This window comes from Canis lupus, chromosome 20 (assembly GCF_003254725.2).
Source record: "Canis lupus dingo isolate Sandy chromosome 20, ASM325472v2, whole genome shotgun sequence".
In the NCBI taxonomy this organism is placed as follows: Eukaryota; Metazoa; Chordata; class Mammalia; order Carnivora; family Canidae; genus Canis; species Canis lupus.
In genome coordinates this window covers 43,717,060-43,738,109 of record NC_064262.1, presented here as the reverse complement: position 1 = coordinate 43,738,109, position 21,050 = coordinate 43,717,060, and the positions used below count along the sequence as shown (strand labels likewise).

The following is a 21,050-nucleotide window of genomic DNA, read 5'->3' as shown; positions in this document are numbered from 1 at the left end:
CTTTTCTTTTCTTTTCTTTTCTTTTCTTTTCTTTTCTTTTCTTTTCTTTTCTTTTCTTTTCTTTCTTTTTTTTTTTTTAAAGGAGGTCTTCTATTTAAGTTAATACTCCATGTAACTACAGGGGCAAACTGTTGTCATTTCTGTTGGCATCGTTTCTAAAACACATCCTGTCAGTTTAACTAGGATACTGTTAGTAGGACCTTTTCTTGTTGGCTCTGAATCCTGTAATACAAAAACTGTCAAATCCCTGCTGTTGATTTTCACCAGAATAGTAAACAAAATATGTATGTCCAAGTGTAAAATTCAGTATAAATTCCTTAGGGGCAGCCCTGGTGGCTCAGCGGTTTGACACTGCCTTCAGCCCAGGGTATGATCTAGAGACCCAAGATCGAGTCCCACATCAGGCTCCCTGCATGGAGCCTGCTTCTCCCTCTGCCTGTGTCTCTGCCTCTCTCTCTGTGTGTGTCTCTCATGAATAAATAAATAAAATCTTAAAAAAAGAAAAAATTCTTTATATGCCTACCCCTAATTCATTCAGAAAAACCAAAACAGATGTTTCAATAAAAGAGTATAAAGCCATTAAAATATAAATTGATAATGTGACATCTTTTGCTAAATAAAATTGACTTCTCTGACTGTCATTAGGAAAGACAAACTTTGTTGTTTAAAAGTGATCTCCTCCTAGGGCGCCTGGGTGGCTCAAGTCAGTTAAGCATATGTGTTCAGCTCAGGTCATGATTTCAGGGTCCTAGAATTGAGCCCTGTATTGGCCTCCCTGCTCAGTGGGGAATCTGCTTCTCTCTCTACTCCTCTCCCTGCTTGTGTTTTTTTTCTCTCTCCAATAAAATCTTAAAATTAAATAAAAATGATCTCTTGCTTAATGCCATTGAATATGAAGATATTGTTTCTGTCCTCGTCAGGAAGTTGTAGCTGACCTCATGAGCCAGATCCAGGAGCTAAGAACATCAGTCTGTGAGAAAACAGAAACCATAGACACCCTGAAGCAAGAACTGAAGGACATAAGTGTAAGTTGTCACTGACAAGATAGCACATTTGAGCACAAGATGCACTTCACAGATTCCTCAAGAGTTTAACAAATGCTCCACCAGAAAAAAAGATTTCTGTGGTCATAACGGCATGCAAATATTAGTACCACAGGTTTCTGGATTTGCAGAACTTCTAGAGAGCCTTGAATATGCTCATGTGCAGTGTGTGCCTCTGGGAGGTGGTATAGGCTGTGGCACTACTCGGACCACCTGGGCCTAGGAACAGTGTTCTGTGTTCACCCTTTGATCAGAAACGGACTGGTTGTGGTCTGTGATAGTAAAGGGTATGTAGTGTTCCTTAACTGCTTCAAGAAGAAACCTTGACAGATTTTGGTGAAGTTCAGAGACATTTGTTACATAGTGAGTTTTTGCATTATTGGACTTCATGGTCTCAAGTAACTACTTTCCCTTGCAAGTATCTAAGTGGAATGTTGGTGCTTCCTCCTCACCTCCGATCAGGGTGAAGGCTTTTGTCCACATTCCCCATTCCTCTGCTACAAAGGAAGCTTGCTGTTCTCCACATTTATTGCAAAAGACATCTCCTGATAAAAGTGCGATAATATGGGGTGCCTGGCGGGCTCCGTCAGTTGAGGGTATGACTCTTGATCTCATGGTCATGGTTCGAGCTCCACGCTGGGTGTAGAGATTACCAAAAAACAAAAACAAAACCAGAAACCTTGATGTGTTTTCACTGGTACCTATGGGACTTTTTGACATCTCTTCACCATTTGAGCATTTACTCTTTCATTCCTTCATCCAACAAGTACTTACTAAAAGATTTGTGGTAATATCATCACCTCAGAGCTCAAACTCCTTGTTCTTTTGACCTAAAAATAAACATAGTAGGGGCACCTAGGTGGCTTAGTCCGTTAATCGTATGCCTTCGTTCAGGTCATGATCCCAGAGTCCCTGGGATCGAGTGCTGCATCCAGCTCTCTGCTCAATGGGGAGTCTGCTTACCTCTCTCTCTGCTCCTCCCCCTGTTGTACTCTCTGTCTCTCCCTCAAATAAATAAGTAAAATTAAAAAAAAAAAAAGTAAACACAGTAAAGGAGACCACTCTTGTATCATAATTTTCTTTTCTGCAGTGCAAGTACAACTCTGCTTTGGCTGACAAGGACGAGAGCAAAGTGTTGATTAAGCAACAGGAAGTGGAGATTCGGGATCTGAAAGAAGCCCTTAGACTGAGAATACTCTCTGAGGACATAGAGGTAGACTTTAACACATCCTGACACTTGTTTTTCCCCTTGTTGATGTTTATATGTGTATGTGTGTGGGGAGGTTATTAATGAAGAAATAGAGGGCTTTATAAAGGAATAAGTCAAGGGCAGCCCCGGTGGCGCAGCGGTTTAGTGCCGCTTGCAGCCAGGGTTATGATCCTGGAGACCCAGGATTGAGTCCTGCGTCGGGCTCCCTGCATGCTTCTCCCTCTGCCTGTCTCTTTCTCTGAATGAATGAATGAATGAATCTTTTAAAAAATAAAGGAATAAGTCATAATTAGAGCCATTTTCCCTAGAGTAGTTAGGCCATTAATAGGTAACATTAAAATTGTTATATTTTGGGATGCCTGGGTGCCTCAGCGGTTGAGTGTCTGCTTTTGGCTCGGGGTGTGATCCTGGAGTCCTGGGATCGAGTCCCACATCGGGCTCCCTGCATGGAGCCTGATTCTCCCTCTGCCTGTGTCTCTCTCTCTCTGTCTCTCATGAATAAAGAAATAAAATCTTTTAAAAAGAAAAAAATTATTCTATTTTATCCAGTTGATTGATTTTCATTGTGCTGACACCTCGTAAGTTCCTATAACTGACCCTCTTCCTGAAAGGGACCAGAGTGGAAGCTGTGTTTACTTGGTAGAGTGAAGCAGGGAGCAAAGAAAGAGCAGGTTAACAGTTTAACCTCAGGGTTGCCTCTTGTGTCTTAGCTAATATAGGTTTTCAGGTTTTTTGTTGTAAATTTATGTTTTTTAATATTTAAGGGTACTATCACAAGGTTCAATATTCAAATTATGTAAAGCAGTATACATTCCCTCATGTATCCTTTCAGAGATATTTTAGGCAAATCTCATATACATTTTGTTTTCCTTTTCTCACACAGATGGTAAACACACTAAGTATACTGCTCTGTGGTTGCTTTAGAAATAAAGTTTTCTTGCTAAACTATGCTACCCATGAAACAAACTCAGCAAATACCTATTGAGCCCGTCTACCATACATCCTTGCCTGACTTGGCATTTGTGAATGGAGGAATGATTGAAGCACTGTTACTTACCTCAAAATATGCCATCTAGCTTAAGAATTAGATGTATTTTGATGTAATCAATGGCCTGAGAGCACGGGAAGGGGAGGAAAAGATTGATTGAGGCTGGAGAATTCCAGAGTGCTTCCCAGAGGAGGTAGGATTTGTACAAGACTTTGATGGGGGAGGGAAGCTCGGCAGCTGTGGGTGTTTGGGGGGGTGGAGCAGTCCCTATCAAGGCTGGAGGTGAGGGAGTCTGTGTCATGGAAGGTCTCGAGAAGCATTGGCTGTATCTTTCAGGAAGCCAGGGCAATAGAGACTTTAGCTCAGGCCAAAGATGATGAGGCCCAGTCCAAAAGTGCTGGTGGGGATATAGGACGAGCTAGAACTGAGCAGTGCATCAGAAGTACCACTGACAGTTGCTGTTGTCTGTAGGACGTGTACTGTGGATGCAGGAGCAGTCAGAGTAGGCACCAAGGGCTCCAGCCATAATGACCACAGATGTTTCTGTGTACCCCTGAGATGGACAAATAGAGGTCTGGGGGAAAATTAGTGGAGTAACTTTTACACACACTAGTTTTGAACTTTTGAGAACCTGTGGGGATAGATATCCAAGGCCCATATTACCCAGTAATCTGTATTTATATTCTCCTGTACCCCAGGAGGGACTTGAAGCTGTTAACATATATACAATGGAAGGAGATTAAAACAGACAAGTAAAATCCAGGTCAAAGGAAGATAAGACAAGTAGTAGGCTGTTAAGGGCACAGGCTGTGGAGTTGGACTGCTTGGGAGTCTGAGTCCTGGCTCTGTGACCCTGTGAAAGTTATATTTCCCTCTGTGCCTCATTTGTCACATCTCTGGAGCAGAGATAATAATACTGCCTCGTGCGTAAGAGGAGAAGATGAAATGAGGTAGTACATGGAAAGTGCTTAAGACACTGGCACCTTGTAAGTGCTCAGTCCACAGAAGCTGGCAATATTTTTTGGAGGCTTGTTGAAAAGTTCTACACAGTGTCAACTAACTATACTCTGATTTAAAAAAAAAAAGAAATTAGGGGTACCTGCTGTCTCAGTTAAGCATGTGCCTTTGGCTCAGGTCATGGTCTCCAGGTCCTGGAATTGACCAGGCGTCAGGCTCCCTGCTCAGTGGGAAGCCTGCTTCTCCTTCTCCTTCTCCCTGCTGCTCCCCCTGCTTGTGTGCTCTCTCTGTGTCAAATAAATAAGTAAAATCTAGAAAAAAGGAATTAAAAGGAAAAATTAGCACACAAAAGCCACACCCTGAGGTCTTGTACAGAGTATAAAATAGGACTAAAAATTCAGCTGGGTGCTGCCTGTGGCCAGAGGGCAAAGGGAAGTCTCGCTGTGTGAGTGGGAGTGGCTGAATGATGCTTGTTCAATATAATTTTCCTAAAAGCTCTTCTTTACTCCCTTTGTCTCCTTATATCTTTCTTTCTCTTCCCTTCTTGAAAAAAAAGTATGACTCTGCATATTGAAGTATCTTAGATTCAAGTGGAATTTACCCCACAGTCAGTTCACATCCCCTTTTTCCTCATCTCTCAGCTTTGTTAGCTAACGTATTTACAACTAAGGACAAAGGGGTCCTTGCCTTGTTCCGTACAAGAGCCCGGAAGACTCAAGAAAGACAGACACATCCTGGTGGTAAATGGACACAGGAAGGTACATGAGTAGCTCCCCCAGGGAGAATAGAGTGGCCCAAAAACCTTGCTAAAGTCAAAGAAACGCAAGTTAAAAATGGAGCTACTTCTTGATTTTATGGCTGGTAAATATTAAGATCCAAGGAAGATATTCAGAGAAGGATGATTACTCACACTTCTGGTGAGGTTTTAAGTCCAGCCTTTAGGGAGGTGGTCTGGCAATGCACAGCTTTCATTTTTTTTGCATAAGCTTTGAGTTTGTACTTTTAGAAATTAGCCTAAGGAACTAATCTAGATGTGAGAATATAACACATATAATAATGAAAAATTCAAATCAGCCAAAATATTCAGTGATGGGTTAAATTGTAGTGCATTCATAAGATGAAATCAAGCCTACCCAATGAAAAATGATAGGGTAAAGGAAGGAATATGTGGAAAAGTGTGGTGCATCAAGCATGTCTATATGTGTGCATGTATCACATTTTTCCACAGTACTCTTACATTTATTATTATTGTACGTGACATGTACATGATACATATCATGCATAGTATTCTCTATAAAATACTGTACACATTAACTTATGTGTAGTTATAGAAGTTTACATATATATACACATACATACATGTATATACATATATACATACACATTTGGAAAGTTATGGTAAGCAGATTCTGCTCTAACTTGGTAGGGATCGCATGCTGTGTACATAGGAACTACGCAACCCATAGGACTCCTAATTCTTCTGCCACTCTCCAGCAAGCTACTTTGCTGAAACTCTAATGGCCTATGACACTGTAGCAGTGTCTAGTGACTGCCTGGATCCTCCCCAAGCTGGCTGAGGGCCATTCATCTTTACAGCTGTTTACCTTCCAACATATAAAGGACTAGAGTCAGTTGGTCAGATAGCATCTAAGCTAGAAACCTGTGTCTAGAGTCCTCCTCAGGGAAGAGCAATAAACTTTGAGATCCTGGGGGTGAGGGGAGAGGTTCAATATTAGGGGGAAATGGGTGGAATGGAGTTAAACTGCAATAGGGATACCTGTATGAATTTCCTGTGATGTTTCTTTTTTGACCTGTCCGCTTCAATATTAACTGCTTGGTTTGCTTTGGAATGAATTATCACATTAGCAAAAAAAAACATAAATTTTAAAAAATGAAAAGTAAAAGTTCTGCCTTAAAACATTCTTAACCTTTCAGGATGGCACATAGTGGTGATTTAGAAATCCTTAGTGGAGTCCACAGTTAAGAGGAATCTTCCTTTTTGGGGGTTGTCTCCTGACAGAGGGATATGCTCTGCGAGGACCTGGCCCATGCCACTGAGCAGCTGAATATGCTCACCGAAGCGTCAAAGAAGCATTCAGAGCTACTGCAGTCTGCCCAGGAGGAGATGACCAGGAAGGAGGCCCTGATCCAAGAGCTTAAGCACGAGGTGAGGTCCAGGGCCTCAGCCCATTCTCTCCGTATACAGAAAGAGGGGGCCATCGGGGCACTTAGGTGGCCCAGCAGCGCAGCGGGCTCTGAATGACTTGGTTGCTTATGTGGGTTCTGCTTTGCGTGGCTGCCTCTCTGCCAAGCCTTAGCACCCCCAACATGTGCCCTCAAGTCTGACCCCTGGGGCAAGGTTATGGCTGACTTTTATTCTCTTGTTGGCTGTTTTTGTTTTTTTTTTTTTACATTTTATTTTTTTCAAATGACCCTTTGATGACCTGTGAAGCTTAAAAAAGTCTTCAAAAATCATAAATTAAGTCTGGGAAAGAGCGGGAGACAAGAGGGTCATAGCAGCAACCACAGTCCACAGACATCAATGGCAGCTGCAGGGTTTACAGCCATAAACATTGCTATGGTTTAGGTTGGTTTTAATACCTTACTGCTTTTCAAATTATTAACGAAGTCTGAAAAAATGAAATCTGTATCTTCCTACCTTGGGCAGCTTGTCTGTTCTAACAGGACCGTGGGTCCCATATGATTTTCTAACTTAACATTTTACCTCTGTTCAACTTTCCCAGTTGAACCAGAAGAAGGAGGAAGTAGAACAGAAAAAGAATGAATATAACTTCAAAATGAGACAGCTCGAATACGTGATGGATTCTGCTGCTGAGTATCCCCAGGTACTTATCAGAAAGAGTGTATTGCAGGAAGACTGAAGTTTCGTGGGTGATAAAAGTTTGGAAATTACGAAGACCGTAGCTTCGTTTTTGTTTTTGTTTTTTTTTCCTTAAGTACTAGTGTTTTATTTGTTTTTCTTGGACAGGAATTAGATTAGAACAACAAGCTAAACAGCTGAGTGTTTTGTGTGCTTGGCATATACATTTACAACGAAATCTTTATAAAATGTCACTTGAATATTTGGATGAAACTTAATTTTATTTTAGAGCCCTAAAACACCACCTCATTTTCAAACACATTTGGCAAAACTCCTGGAAACACAAGAACAAGAGATAGAAGATGGAAGAGCCTCTAAGATTTCTCTGCAACACCTTGTAACAAAGCTAAATGAAGACCGGGAAGTCAAAAATGCTGAAATCCTCAGAATAAAGGTAACTGGATGATTTTTTTTTCCCATAAATTTAATCTTTTAAAATAAACAGTATCCAAAATAAATAAGTAAAATAATATCTTTCACGGTTACTGACAATACAAAAATTCAACAGATGGAACTAAAGGATACACAGGAAAGCCTTCCTCCCCCTGCTGACTCCAAACTACCTAGATGGCCTGTCCCTGAAGGCCCCCACTGTAGCCAGTTTCCCATATAGTCAAATCTGTTAGCATTGGCTCCCCGCCTGTTTGTTTTTTATGATGGTATCACACCCGGGCTGTACCAGCTACTCTGATCACAGAGCTGCCTGTCTTAGACCCTTGCCAGTTTCAGAGCTAAGGTATGCTCTCTCACTACAGTTTTAAGTTTGTATTTTTCTTATTAGGAATAAGGTAGAGCATCTTTGTTTTATCTGTTTCTCTGACCTATATCCTCTGCACATCTTTCTATTGTTGGACTTTTCCTTAAAGATTTGTAAGTATTCTTTAGATATTAGATCTGCTTCTGTCTGTGGTAGTTAAAAATACTCTCCTCTTGTTTTCTGTTCCTTTAAACTTCTTCTGGTTTTTTGTTTTACCCAGTGACTTGGGGAGTACAGTGATTGTATATGCAGGGAGTGTGTTTAGAGGAGTATTGAGGGCCAGGAGGTGTGGGGAGGAATGCCTTGGTGGGTGGTGTGTTGGTGTGGAGGGGTATGGGTGGAACAACAGATAGGATGCTTCCTGGAAAATTGCATTTAGCCTGTGAGATCACTGCTCTGTAGTGAATTTCTGTTTAGCAACAAAATTAGCTGACTGTAACTAAGTTACAGAAAGTACGTGAAGACAGCATCTCTCTTAAGCTTTGTTCCTCATGGAGATCATTCCTTGTTTTTTTATTTAGGGCAGCTCTCAGTATGCCGCCATCCCAAGAATGTGGTTGTTACCCAGAGTTGGCATGATTTTAGTACTCAGAAGAAATTGGGTCAGGTTAAAAGAAATCAAACAATGGAGACTCCTGGGTGGGTTCAGTGGTTAAGCTCAGGGCATGATCTTGGGATCCGGGATCGAGTCCTGCATCAAGCTCCGTGCATGGAGCCTGCTGCTCTCTCTGTGTCTCTCATGGATAAATAAATAAACCTTTTTTTTTTTTTTAAGATTTATTTATTTATGATAGAGAGAGAGGCAAAGACACAAGCAGAGGGAGAAGCAGGCTCCATGCCGGGAGCCCGACACGGGACTCGATCCTGGGACTCCAGGATCGCGCCCTGGGCCAAAGGCAGGTGCCAAACCGCTGAGCCACCCAGGGATCCCAAAATAAATAAATCTTTAAAAAAAATAAAGATTTAAAAAAGAAAGAAAAGAAATCAAACAATGGACAAGTAGGAGTAAATAAGAAAGGACACTCCTTGCAGACAAGTATTTACTTCTTCCGGATAGTTTTATTTATTTATTTTTTATTTATTTTTTTTTTTTAAAGATTTTATTTATTTATGATAGTCACAGAGAGAGAGAGAGAGAGAGGCAGAGACACAGGCAGAGGGAGAAGCAGGCTCCATGCACCGGGAGCCTGACGTGGGATTCGATCCCGGGTCTCCAGGATCGCGCCCTGGGCCAAAGGCAGGCGCCAAACCGCTGCGCCACCCAGGGATCCCGGGATAGTTTTAAATGTTCATGATTTTTGCATTAGAGTTCATGTAAGGATTTTGAATGATGGGCTGTGACACATAAATTGTACACTGCATGCAACGGTGATTTGACAGTCCATCCGTTATGCTCTGATCACCACAAGGGTAGCTACCATCTGTCACCAGACGTTATTACAGTGTTATTGACAGTATATTCCCTACATCAGTTTTTTTTTATCAGCATTTATTAAATAGAATCAAATAGAACATTTATCAAAGTAGAGACTTTTGAAAATCTTTTCTCATAAAGGGACTTTAATGAATTATGTGATATCAATAAGAGACTTTTGTTTTAACACACTGTGGGTTTGAAAATAAGTGACAGTTTTAGACCCCAAGCGCTTGTCATACTTTTTATCCAGTGATAACCAGTGCAGTGTTCTGTACATAGCAGGAGCTTAAGATATGAATACGTGTCTCATTTGTGGCATTGGGGAGCAAAATAATGCCTACTACAACATGCCTTCTGAAAAGATATGATTCAATGTCTCATTAGGAGCAGTTGTGTGAAATGGAAAACCTACGTAAGGAAGCTGAGCAGTTGAGAGAGAGAAACTGGCTCCTGCAAAGTCAGCTGGATGATATTGAAAGAAAAAAGGACAACAGGTAAGAAAGAGCCACCAGAACTCTGTGGGCTAAATCTTGGCCTGTCTGGGTGTAGTTAGATGAAAGCGGTTGAAATTGGTTTCACGGCATGCACAGTTTTTATTGCTAGTCCAGGGGATGCTCCATCAGTTGCTTTTAAGTCAAGTCTGATGAGCGGGGGCTGCTTTTTCCAGAGTGCCAGAATAAGGCTTTCATGCTCTTGCCTACTCTGTTAACCTCTATGTTGTTATAGACTACTGAAATGAATTTCAGACATGTGAAACATTTGCACCAAACTGTCTTACTGCTATTTTAAGAAAAGAGGCATGGGGTGGCAGAGCAAAGACCTCGATAAGACAAGGTTTGAGAGGTCCAACAACAAGAGAGGTCCAGCAGAAAAAGAGAGAATTTCCTACCAGTTGGTTTTGCTTCATGACCCATGGTCCAGGAAATGCTCTTGCGCAGGAAGGAGCCTTAAGAGAAGCGTTACCTTGGGTTGAAAGTCCTGTGATTTTGGACAGTTTTTAACTTTTAGTATTTCAGTATCCTTAGCCATAAAATGAGGAGAATGATGGCTCTCTCACAAGGTGTTTTAAAGACCAAAACTAACATGGATAAAATGCTGGTTATAGCACTTGGCCTGAGGGGTGTCACTCTCAATAAATGGCAGATATTAGATATAGAAAGTAGTTATGATCCTGCCCTTCCGTGAACTTTCTGAGTGAGGGATTTGAGATGAGGGTGGCCTGGAAAATTAGGTGGCAAATTGAACTGAAGCACAGGGGGTCTCCATTTAGGATAGAGGCCCTTACTGAACCCAACTTCCCAGAATAGGGGTACCTGCTGTTCCTATTGTTGCCAGCAGGTCTTGAGCAGATGCTCTCCCCTCCTGCAGCTCCCCTTCCCTGTCCAGAAGCACTGTCCAAAACCTAACTAGTACAACAGATACTTGAAGATGGTAATGGTGGCTGTGCTCACAGCCTATTCTTAAACGCTTCAAGTTTCAGTCAGCACTAGAAATGCTCATTCTAGTAGCACTGCGCCTTCCAGCTGATTCCAATGTGGGTAGCCCGCAGTCTGCCCATCTACTTTCCACATGTTCCACCTTCATGTAAAGAAAAGCACTGTACTTGGTACACTTGTCTTTTATCAAGAGCTAGTTTGAGCGTGGAAAATAGAACGTTTCTAGCTCATTTGTAAAATCGCAATGAAAAGTACTCTTTCATAGCCACATGTTCCTTATGAGGATCCATACAGAACCTCCTTCCTAAAAGATCAGAGTGGGAGAACGCTGTGGCTCAGGGGTCAGATCCAGCCCACAGCATGTCTGGTGAAGAAAGTTTTACAGAAGCATAGTCACGTCCCTTATTTAAAGATTGCATTGGCATTATAGTAGCGAAGTGGACTAACTGTGACAGACACCCCATAGCTTCCAAAGCCTAGAATATTTTGTCTGGTTCTTATCAGAAAAAACTTACCCACTTTTGGATTAGAACATAGGAAAAAAAAAAAAAAAGAACATAGAAAACACTTCTCTAATGGTTTCAAGCATTTTCCTCACTGAGGTCTCATTACCATTTCTGTCTAGGCTGCCAGATTCATTAAGTGAAAGAAACTACTGGAGCTTCTATTTTCCTTCAAGAAACGATCTTTTGCTCATCAGTGAGAGATATTTCTAGAGGAGCCTGTGGCATTCAGGCAGGTTCTGCTTGGGGGTTGTCCCCCTGGTGTAGGGGCTACCCACAGAAACTCAATTCAGGATCCTATCCTGGTCAAGCTCACAGAGATGGACTCCCATTAATCAGATTCGTGATACTGAGGCATCATCCAGAATGTGATTTCCTTTATTTAGAGGAATGTTCCTTTTCCATGAAGAGATTTCTATCTGGTGCTCAAGGAATCCCTTTCCTGGTGTCAGCATACATGGGACAGCAGAGTGCTATCAGAAAATTGCCAGCTGACCCTGGATCCAAGCAGAGGGGGCATTGGGGCTCCATGTGTTAGGCTGGCCTAAGGAACCCTCCCCATTCCAGAGATGCCCCCTCCCAGCTGATCACCAGGCTTCTGAACTGCCTGTGTCTCTCACCCCTTTTGCTCACATTTGATCTTCATATGGTACCACTCTTGGCTAAATTTCTACTTTATTTCCCACCAAGCCTTGACTGGATTTCCCAGCTCTGTTCATCTCATTTTTGTACGGGAGGCATCCTGAATTCAGGGGAGATGCCTGATTTCATCCCCTTATATCAGTCACATTTGTGAACTGTGCAAATAACTTTGATGACCTAATCACCAGAGTTAGCTTTTCATTGCCTAACTTGGCATTGCTGCCTATGACACATAGGAAATTGATATTTGAATATGCCTAACTGAGTTTCCCCATTCTCCGTTTCTCATCTCTGTAGTGAACAGAATCATCCAGATCATCAACAGCTGAAGAATGAACAAGAAGAAATGATCAAAGAAAGACTTGCTAAAGTACATTTTTTTTTAATATAATAGTTGTGTTTCCTGTCTGAGAAATGCATTTGTGGTTATATGTTTTAGACACCATTTGACTTTGGAAATTTCTGTCCCTTCTGTATCCCTACTATTAGTTTGATATTTACCATCAGTATTTAGACCTTGCTGGTAATTATGAGTGAATTTGTCTTCATGTTTCAGTGGTCACCCTTCTGCTGGCACCCTCACACAGAGTTGTCCATTTATTTTATTTTATTTTATTTTTTTATAAAGATTGTATTTATTTATTCATGAGACACGCAGAGACACAGGCAGAGGGAGAAGCAGGCTCCATGCAGGGAGCCCGACGTGGGACTCGATCCCGGGTCTCCAGGATCATGCCCTGGGCTGAAGGCGGCATTAAACCACTGAGCCACCCAAGGATCCCCGAGTTGTCCATTTAGAATAGAAGCAGGTAGGGGCAGCCCGGGTGGCTCAGCGGTTTAGCTCTGCCTTCAGCCTGGGGTGTGATCCTGGAGACCCGGGATTGAGTCCCATGTCGGGCTCCCTGCATGGAGCCTGCTTCTCCCCCTGCCTGTGTCTCTGCTTCTGTGTGTGTGTGTGTGTGTGTGTGTCATGAATAAATAAATAAAATATTAAAAATATAAAAGAATAGAAGCAGGTATAGGGTGCCCATGGGAGCCCTCACAGGGCCTGAAGTCTTGAAGACAGGTACCCCCTTTATGAGTGCACCATTGGAACTATGGAAGAGGATGTTGGTTTAATTGATCTCATTACCATGAGGGAGAATGGACTGCTGGCTCTTAATCTTTTTCTTAGCAGTGGCAAAAACTTAAGCCATCTTTTTCTTTTTATCTTATTACAGAATAAATTAGTTGAAGAAATGTTGAAAATGAAAGCAAAGTAAGTGCACTGTTTTGTAATTCAAGTTCTTATAGGCCTTTTCTTTCTTCTCCTCTAAGGGAAGAAATACTATATCCACAAGGTAAGTTAACTCCTTTCCTTTCTCTGGTCTCTTCTGATTTAAAACCTTGAGGCCCACCTGAGACCCATAAATCAATACTCTTGATTGCCTCTGATATACACACACACAGACACACATATTTTGTTGAAGTTTGATTCAGTTTGCCAACACACAGTATAACACCCAGTGCTCATCCCGTCAAGTGTCCTCCTCAGTGCCTGTCACCCAGTCACCCCATCCCGCCTCCCGCCTCCCCTTCCACTTCCCCTTGTTTGTTTCCCAGAGTTAGGAGTCTCTCATGTTTTGTCACCCTCTCTAATTTTTCCCACTCATTTTTCCTCCTTTCCTTTCACTATTTCTTATATTCCCTGTATGAGTGAAACCATATAATAATAGTCCTTCTCTGATTGAATGCCTCTGGTCTTGACTTGGGTCTCTTTACATGTGTTCTGTAAACAGGATTCTAATTCGTTCATCTAGTTTTTTTTTTGTTTTTTTTTTTTCATCTTGTTTTCATATTAATTTGTATAAACTTACAAACTGCCTCATTCTTGGATGAGCAAGATATACTGTGTTTTCTCTCCGGTTCAAAATAAGCAAACTGGTTGGTATTAACAAATAAACATTAGAAAGATGGTGCACTCTGAATAGATATTCATCTGGAACAGAGGGTCCTCAAACATTTTCACTTGTTAATTCTGAAAAGAATTCTGAAACACCATAGACCCTCATGCACATTTTTGGAGTTTACTTTATGTCTAAAATTTCTCATTGAAATTTTACATAGAAGCAAAGGGTAGAAGTTCCCACATACTGAACATATGCCATTTAGGAAGAAAGTTCTTGGTGTCAGGATGGCCAAATGGTCTAAAGTACAAGACTCAGGCTCCTGCTTGTGGCTGGGATTTCTGGTCTCTGCATGGAGATGTGGGTTTGAATCCCACTTCTGACATATCCCCACTTTTGTTCTTGCAATCCTTCTGAAAACTCTCACCTTGAACTTGGCCACTGAGATAAAGCTCCTGGTGGTGTTCTCTTAAAAGTATCCAACTTACTTGATACTTTCTACCCGTTGAACAATACAGGAACAAATTCCCACACCTAAAATTATACATTGTTCCTTTTGCCTTTCAAATTCTGTTCCATACTTACACAGAATTATAACCTAATTTTATATATGTCTGGGAAATTTTTGCTGATTTGCCCTATCATGGAACTTGGCAACAAAAATATGTATACGAATGGGAAATAATTTGTAAAAGTTTCTTGTATCATAAAAGTAATTTGTATTCATATTCTAGTGCTATATTTTTTCTGGATTGAGTTTTCATTACAGTGTCCTTGATTTATTATACGTTTTTATAAATTATCATACATAGTAAAACTTAAGTGGAAATGCATCTCCCAGTGCATTTTATCTTAATGCTTTTGCTTCAATTACTCATTATTCTGTTATACTTAATTCTGGAATGAGACATTATTCAGTAGCACTTTTTTTCCTGCTTTTTGTTTTTATACCTATAAGTGCTGAGAAATCTTATTCACATAGTAAGTAAATGGCAACAGAAGGAATTTTGTTAGAGTCCTGTCATGCAGTTATTTGAACTCCTTCCAAGTTAATATGTCCAAAATTACATTGTGATCTGTCATCAAAAATTCTTTTTAATGACCAGCTGACGAAGATCACCTATCCTGTAAAAGATTTATTACCTGCTCATTTGCTTTATAGCATCAGAGTATAGATATGGAACAGAGCTTGTTCCATACTTTGATCTACATACAAGCAGTTTAGGGACTGGCTCCTAGATAGGTGTCGTAGAGCTGGAATAAAAATGTGGATTACTTACAGGCTCTCTCTATGTCGTAGAGCTGGAATAAAAATGTGGATTACTTACAGGCTCTAGCTCAAAAATCAGCTATCTGATTTCTGTTGAATTACAGCAATTTTAGAAATAATAGCCATTTTAAACTTTCTAACAAAAAGAATAAAAGCTAAGTTGGCATGTAATTTATTTCATAGTCTAGTAACCAAGCGTCTCCAGTGATACTGTCCCTAGAAGATACAAGACCTCACAGTGTGGGCAAGTGAAGCACACACAAGAAAGTGGCATACCCAGTTTTATTGGTTCCAACCTACAGCAGTGATTTTCACCATAATATTATCTATTTGTGTATGTGGAGATGCTTTTAAAAAGCAGGAGATGTTTAATTTCATATTACAAGAGGTCTGGAAGTGCATTGATGCCATCAGGGACCCATATCCTTCCCATTCTGCTTTAGGCAGTCTTGCTTGTGGCCTCTTGGCCATAAGATGGCTGCCATAGCCCCAAATGTCATAAATAAGAGGATCACAGTTTGTGGTGAGGTGAGTTCAAAAGGGCTTTCTTTTGTCAGGGGAAAAGAACTCCTAGTAGCCCCCAAGAATCAGCCTGTGCTTTGTGGCCAGAATGAACACACCTCTGGCAAGTTGAGGAAACCAGGATCTGGCAGCAAGGTGAAGAAATCATGCTTAGCATAGACTAGCTTTTTTTTGTTTTTGTTTTGTTTTTTACCAACTCTCAAGAACTGGGTGTGCTTCTCCTTTTTTTCCTTTTCCTTCAAAATGAGTTTTTTTTTTTTTTTTTTTTCAAAATGAGTTTTTATAAGCAGAAAAGCAGCAAGGGAATGGCTGTTGGATAAGCAGCAGCAAGGTTTGTCATGTCCCAGAACCTTTTCATCAAACTAAAGCAAAGTACCCAAGACAACAGAACAGCTCCAAATGAATTAGAACATCAGTGCCCTCCTCCCCACACTGTTCTGAGGTTCCATGGAATGTAGTCTGAGTTTATTTTATTTTTTTTTAAGATTTATTTATTTATTTGTGATAGGGAGAGAGAGAGAGAGAGAGACAGAGACAGAGGCAGAGGCAGAGACACAGACACTGGAGGAGGGAGAAGCAGGCTCCATGCCAGGAGCCCGATGTGGGACTCGATCCCAGGACTCCAGGATTGCGCCCTGGGCCGAAGGCAGGTGCTAAACCGCTGAGCCACCCAGGGATCCCCCTAGTCTGAGTTTAAACACTGCTCCTTAAATTAGTTTGCCTTAAGTGGTATATGAAATTATTTTTTTTTAATTATTTTTTTATTTTTATTTTTTTATTTTTTATTTATTTTTTTGGTATATGAAATTCTGAGTATGATGTCATTAAATAATCCTTCTATTCCAGATGCTGTAAAATATCTTTCTTAAATTACATTTGCTCCAAAGTTCCAATTCTCAATTTTTATTATTTAAAAAATGTTTTGACAAGTTTTCCAAAATGAAAGTCTTGGATAAAATAACAAAAGAAGCTTATCTGCATCCCTTGCTCTCTCCCTCTGCCGTCAGTAGGGGAGGGCTGAATACTAGTGACGCTTTCAAATCAAAATTCTGGGCTTGGGTAAAAAATGTCTCATTTGAATATTGTGGTAATTATGTTCCTTTGGGATTCCAGAAAGTGATATTTGTTGTTACAGCCTAGAAGAAGTCCAGAGTGCTCTTCAGAACCAAGAGATGGACTGCCTTAGGATGGCTGAGGAAGTTGAACGAACTAGAACTTTGGAATCCAAAGCGTTCCAAGAAAAGGAGCAACTGAGATCAAAGCTAGAAGAAGTGTATGAAGAAAAGGAGAGAATATTCCAGGTGCATTTGTGTGTTGGTTCTTTTGTCATGTACATAGGCCATGTCTGGGATTGGGTGTCTGGTGGTTCAGAGTTGCTCTGGCATGTACAGGGATGTATGGCCCCCAAAGCCGGGAGCCTGGGCTCTCTCATGCCCCATGCTCTTGGACGGGAGGAAATGATGTTATTGTAAAAGGAAAATTAAGAGCAGCTCATTTTCCCCTCCCTGCACTGATTTGCCTGCAGGAGATGGAAATGTTAAGGAAGCAGGTGGAGTGCCTTGCTGAGGAAAATGGCAAGTTGGTCGGTCACCAGAACCTACACCAGAAGATTCAGTACGTGGTGCGGCTGAAGAAGGAGAATGTCCGGCTTGCTGAGGTAAGCTCTGGACCTAGTGTTCTAGGTAAACTCAGTCTGGTTTTAGAATGATTGTTTCATTAAAGTTTAATTATCAAGTCACTTAATGCTTTCTTCAGGGAACTCCTTACTGAATTAAAAAAAAAAAAAAATCAGTCATCATTATTCCGAGCGTAATTCAGTCCTTTGTCTGAATTTGTATGCTTTTGTATAGCAGATTCTTGTTTAATGTTACACGTAGTTTACAAATTGAAAATTGTGGTCTTAATTTGAAATATAACTTAATGAGTACAGAGAATAACTTCCTCTAAGCATTAGAGCCTTAATATATTTTTTTTTAATTTCTCAGGAGACAGAAAAGTTGCGTGCTGAAAATGTATTTTTAAAAGAAAAAAAAAAGGAATGAATCGTAAAGATCTTGGTCATCACCTTTTTGGAGACTTTCTTTCCTCTTGCAAAAGTAAGCCCTACCCTGCGCATCTAATAGCTGAATTAAGGAGCACAAGTACTAACTCCATACGTGACACTGGGGGCTGACCCCCAAGTTTCTGATGAACGTTCTGAACCAAACTCACCCTGTAACAGTCAGCAGTCTACTATTTTGAAGTTACCACCCCACTTCAAAGCTTTAAATCAATTGTAAATACTGGGAAAACCTTTTGCCTTTTTAAAATAAAAGCCGGTAGCTAAGGTTGACAGTGGATGTTGGCCAGGTTGTTTTTTCCTTAGATACTACCTACCATAATCTCCTTTGCGTCTTATGTCAGAAGCTCTAACAATATGAGGTGATTTCATAACATGACTGATTGCGTAGCACGTGCGAAAGGCACACATGTTAATATAGATTATTTTTGTATTCTTGCATTTTTCAAAATTAATAAAATTTCTTGAAAATAAAGTTTAATAAAGTGATTTAATTGTTCACTTGAGAGAGCCAAATGAAAGACTTGTTTATTCAGCATCCACTTCATGAGCACCTATTACGCGTCGGTCATCTGTGAACAAAGAAAACAAAGCCTCCTGCCCTCAAGAAACTTCTCTGTGTTGACATTTTGTTCCTTCTCTTTGTGAATCCTGTTCCTTTGTGTGGACGCGCCACATTTGAGAGCCATCTGAGCTATTGGCGATTTGGGAGTTATTTTGAATAATGCTGCTATAAACACTTGTGCACCAGTCTTGGGGACTGTGTTTCCTATGTCTTGAGTAGAAACCTAGGAGTAGAATTGCCAGTAAGCTTGTGTTTAACTCTTAAAGATCCGGGCAGCCCCGGTGGCGCAGCGGTTTGGTGCCACCTGCAGCCCAGGGCGTGATCCTGGAGACCCTGGATCGAGTCCCACGTCGGGCTCTCTGCATGGAGCCTGCTTCTACCTCTGCCTGTGTCTCTGCCCCCACCCCCCTCTCTCTGAATAAATAAATAAATAATCTTTAAAAAAAAGAAAAACAAAACTCTTTTTTTTTTTTTTAATTTTTATTTATTTATGATAGTCACAGAGAGAGAGAGAGAGGCAGAGACACAGGCAGAGGGAGAAGCAGGCTCCATGCACCGGGAGCCCGACGTGGGATTCGATCCCGCGTCTCCAGGATCGCGCCCTGGGCCAAAGGCAGGCGCCAAACCGCTGCGCCACCCAGGGATCCCAAAAAACAAAACTCTTAAAGATCCTGCCTCACTTCCAGATGTGCTGTTGCGCTTCACCATCCCTGTTCTGGTCAGCAGGGGGTTCGGTTTCTCCAGATCCTCCTCAGCTCCTGTGACTGTCAGGTGTTTTACTGTAGCCATCCCCATAATGGCTTATCACTTACGTTCTCCTAATGCCTAAGGATACTGAGCATTGCTTACACATGACAGGACACTATACTTGGCAATCCGAAAGAGGCAAACTGACATGCTACGATGTGGATGGACCTCCCTCAACACAGAAAATGAAAGAAGCCAGACCCCAAAGACCACATACTGTATGATTCCACATATGTGAAGTGTCCAGAAAGGGCAAAATTATGGAGAGATAGAAAGCAAATCATTGGTTGCTTGTGCCTGGGGGTGGGAGTGAATGACCATATGGGTGTAATGGGAGCTTTTTAATGTGGTAGAAATGTTTTGGTTTGTGGTGTCCCTTACACACATTTAGCTCTATGAATTTACTAAAAACTAAAATGTTTTCAAAATGGTTTCATTTGATGGATTGTAGATTATACCTCAAAAAAGTAGAGGAAAGGCAATTTTAAAAAGTAATGCAGGGTGGGGCACCTGGGTGGCTCAGCGGTTGAGCATCTGCCTTTGGCTCAGGGTGTGATCCTGGAGTCCTGGGATGGAGTCCTGCATCGGGCTCCCTGCAGAGAGCCTGCTTCTCCCTCTGCCTGTGTCTCTGCCTCTTGCTCTCTCTCTGTGTCTCTCATGAATAAATCAATAAAATCTTTAAAAAAAAAAAAAAAAGTAATGCAGAATTGAGTTCTCAAGGGGTAATAAATAAATCCCTAAGAGCCAGAAACAAAAAAGGAACTAAACATCACACTCTAGGGGGCACCTGGCAGCCCTGATGGTGGAGTATGGGACTCTTGGTCCTGGGATCAAGTCCTGCATCCAGCTCCTCACAGCAAGTAGGCTTCTCCCACTGCCTGTCTCTGCCTGAGGCTGGTACTAAAGAGACTGGGGTCTTACCCACCTGTGGGAGTGTCTGGGACCTGCCAGAACAAAGGACCATGAGCTGGGGAGGCTAGAAACATACTCTCTCACAGTTTCTGGAGGCTAGAAGTCCAGAATCAAGGTGTTGGCAAGGCCATTCTCTCTGAGGGCTCTGGGGAGCAACTGTTGGAGGTGTTTCTCTTAGCACTGATAGCAGATCTTGGCGCTCCTTGGCGCTCCTTGGCTAAAGAGAGACACATACATCAATCTACCTCCGTGGTCACACGGCCTTCTAGAAGGACACTAGTCGGGATAGGGCTCACGCTAATCGTATCTGCAGTTGGCTCCCTTTCTGAGTAAGGTCACATTGACTGGTGTGGATTAAGATAAACCTATCTTTTCTGGGGGGGGTACATAATTCAGCCTTTAAAGAGCCGTTGTCAGGCTATCCATGCCACGAAACCACCCTGTGAGAGAGGTCGTAAGGAAGGACTTCAAAAACTTTCCAAATGGAAAGAAAATGCTGCTCGACAGTTCGGGGTGAAATCATACTAAAAGAAAAAGACCCATACAGACTATGCAAACTACTTTCTAACGTGTGCTACATATAAAACTGCATAGACGGAAAGTACTCTAATAATGATTTTCCTGGAGAGTGGAAATGGTCCTTCATACACTCCCAGCACTAAACTTTGAAAGACGTGTACTGCGTTTTACAAAAAGTATTTTGAGCAAAAATAAGTAAGCAAATAAAATAAATTTTAAGCATTTAAGTGCACAGGAAATGAGAAGCAGCGTGAGTCCTGGCCTTGGGAGCGGACTAAACCCTACCCGCCTCCTGGGTGAGCACAGAGGTCTCCGGCGCCCTCTGCCGGGGCGGCTTTCCCCTTCGCGGATCCCCCAACTGGAGGATGCAGGTGAATCCCCCGCCGGGCTCGTTGGAATGCGAGATTCTGATCCAGGGGTGTTGGGCAGGGTCTGGGGTTCGGCATTGCAAACAGGCTCCCAGAGGAAAGGGATGCGGGGGCACACTCCGTGGCGAGGACTGCAACTGCCGAGTCCCGGGCAGTTTTACTTCTGCAGCGGCGTCCACAGGGGCGCGGCCCCGGACTCACACGCCAGCCCCAGAGGTCTCCCCGGGAAACCTAAGCCCCCTCGCCCCGCGGAGGCCCCCGGAGCTCGGCCCCGCCCCTCGGAGGCCCTCGCCGCCCCCGGATTGGCCTCCCTGCTCACGTGGGCACCGCGTCACGTGAGGCCGCCGCCCAATCGCGGCGCGCGCTCT

The 21,050-nt window shown here is 42.1% G+C and overlaps 1 protein-coding gene and 1 long non-coding RNA gene across 5 annotated transcripts in view; one reads left to right on the top strand and one right to left on the bottom strand.

The window, feature by feature from the left end:
* KIF15 (kinesin family member 15) overlaps positions 1-18,077 on the top strand; it is a 79,118-nt gene extending 61,041 nt beyond the window's left edge. For 2 of the 4 annotated variants that reach the window (XM_025458213.3, XM_025458214.2), the window contains 11 exons: positions 921-1,025; positions 2,134-2,256; positions 6,219-6,365; positions 6,943-7,044; positions 7,309-7,473; positions 9,638-9,747; positions 12,132-12,204; positions 13,055-13,092; positions 16,648-16,813; positions 17,038-17,169; positions 17,498-18,077. In XM_025458213.3, the coding sequence (XP_025313998.1) occupies positions 921-1,025; positions 2,134-2,256; positions 6,219-6,365; positions 6,943-7,044; positions 7,309-7,473; positions 9,638-9,747; positions 12,132-12,204; positions 13,055-13,092; positions 16,648-16,813; positions 17,038-17,169; positions 17,498-17,554 (1,218 nt within the window). In that variant the 3' untranslated portion in view covers positions 17,555-18,077. Of the gene's footprint in view, positions 1-920; positions 1,026-2,133; positions 2,257-6,218; positions 6,366-6,942; positions 7,045-7,308; positions 7,474-9,637; positions 9,748-11,314; positions 11,425-12,131; positions 12,205-13,054; positions 13,098-15,547; positions 15,648-16,647; positions 16,814-17,037; positions 17,171-17,497 lie in introns of those variants that run through there. The other 2 variants (XR_003140969.3, XR_007404267.1) reach the window with 2 other exon arrangements.
* On the bottom strand, positions 1,019-20,947 carry LOC125753151 (uncharacterized). The gene is made up of 3 exons (XR_007404269.1): positions 20,600-20,947; positions 4,341-4,509; positions 1,019-1,679 (listed from the first exon to the last, which is right to left on the bottom strand). It is a non-coding gene; the product is annotated as an uncharacterized LOC125753151 (long non-coding RNA).
* Between the last annotated feature and the right edge of the window lie 103 nt (positions 20,948-21,050).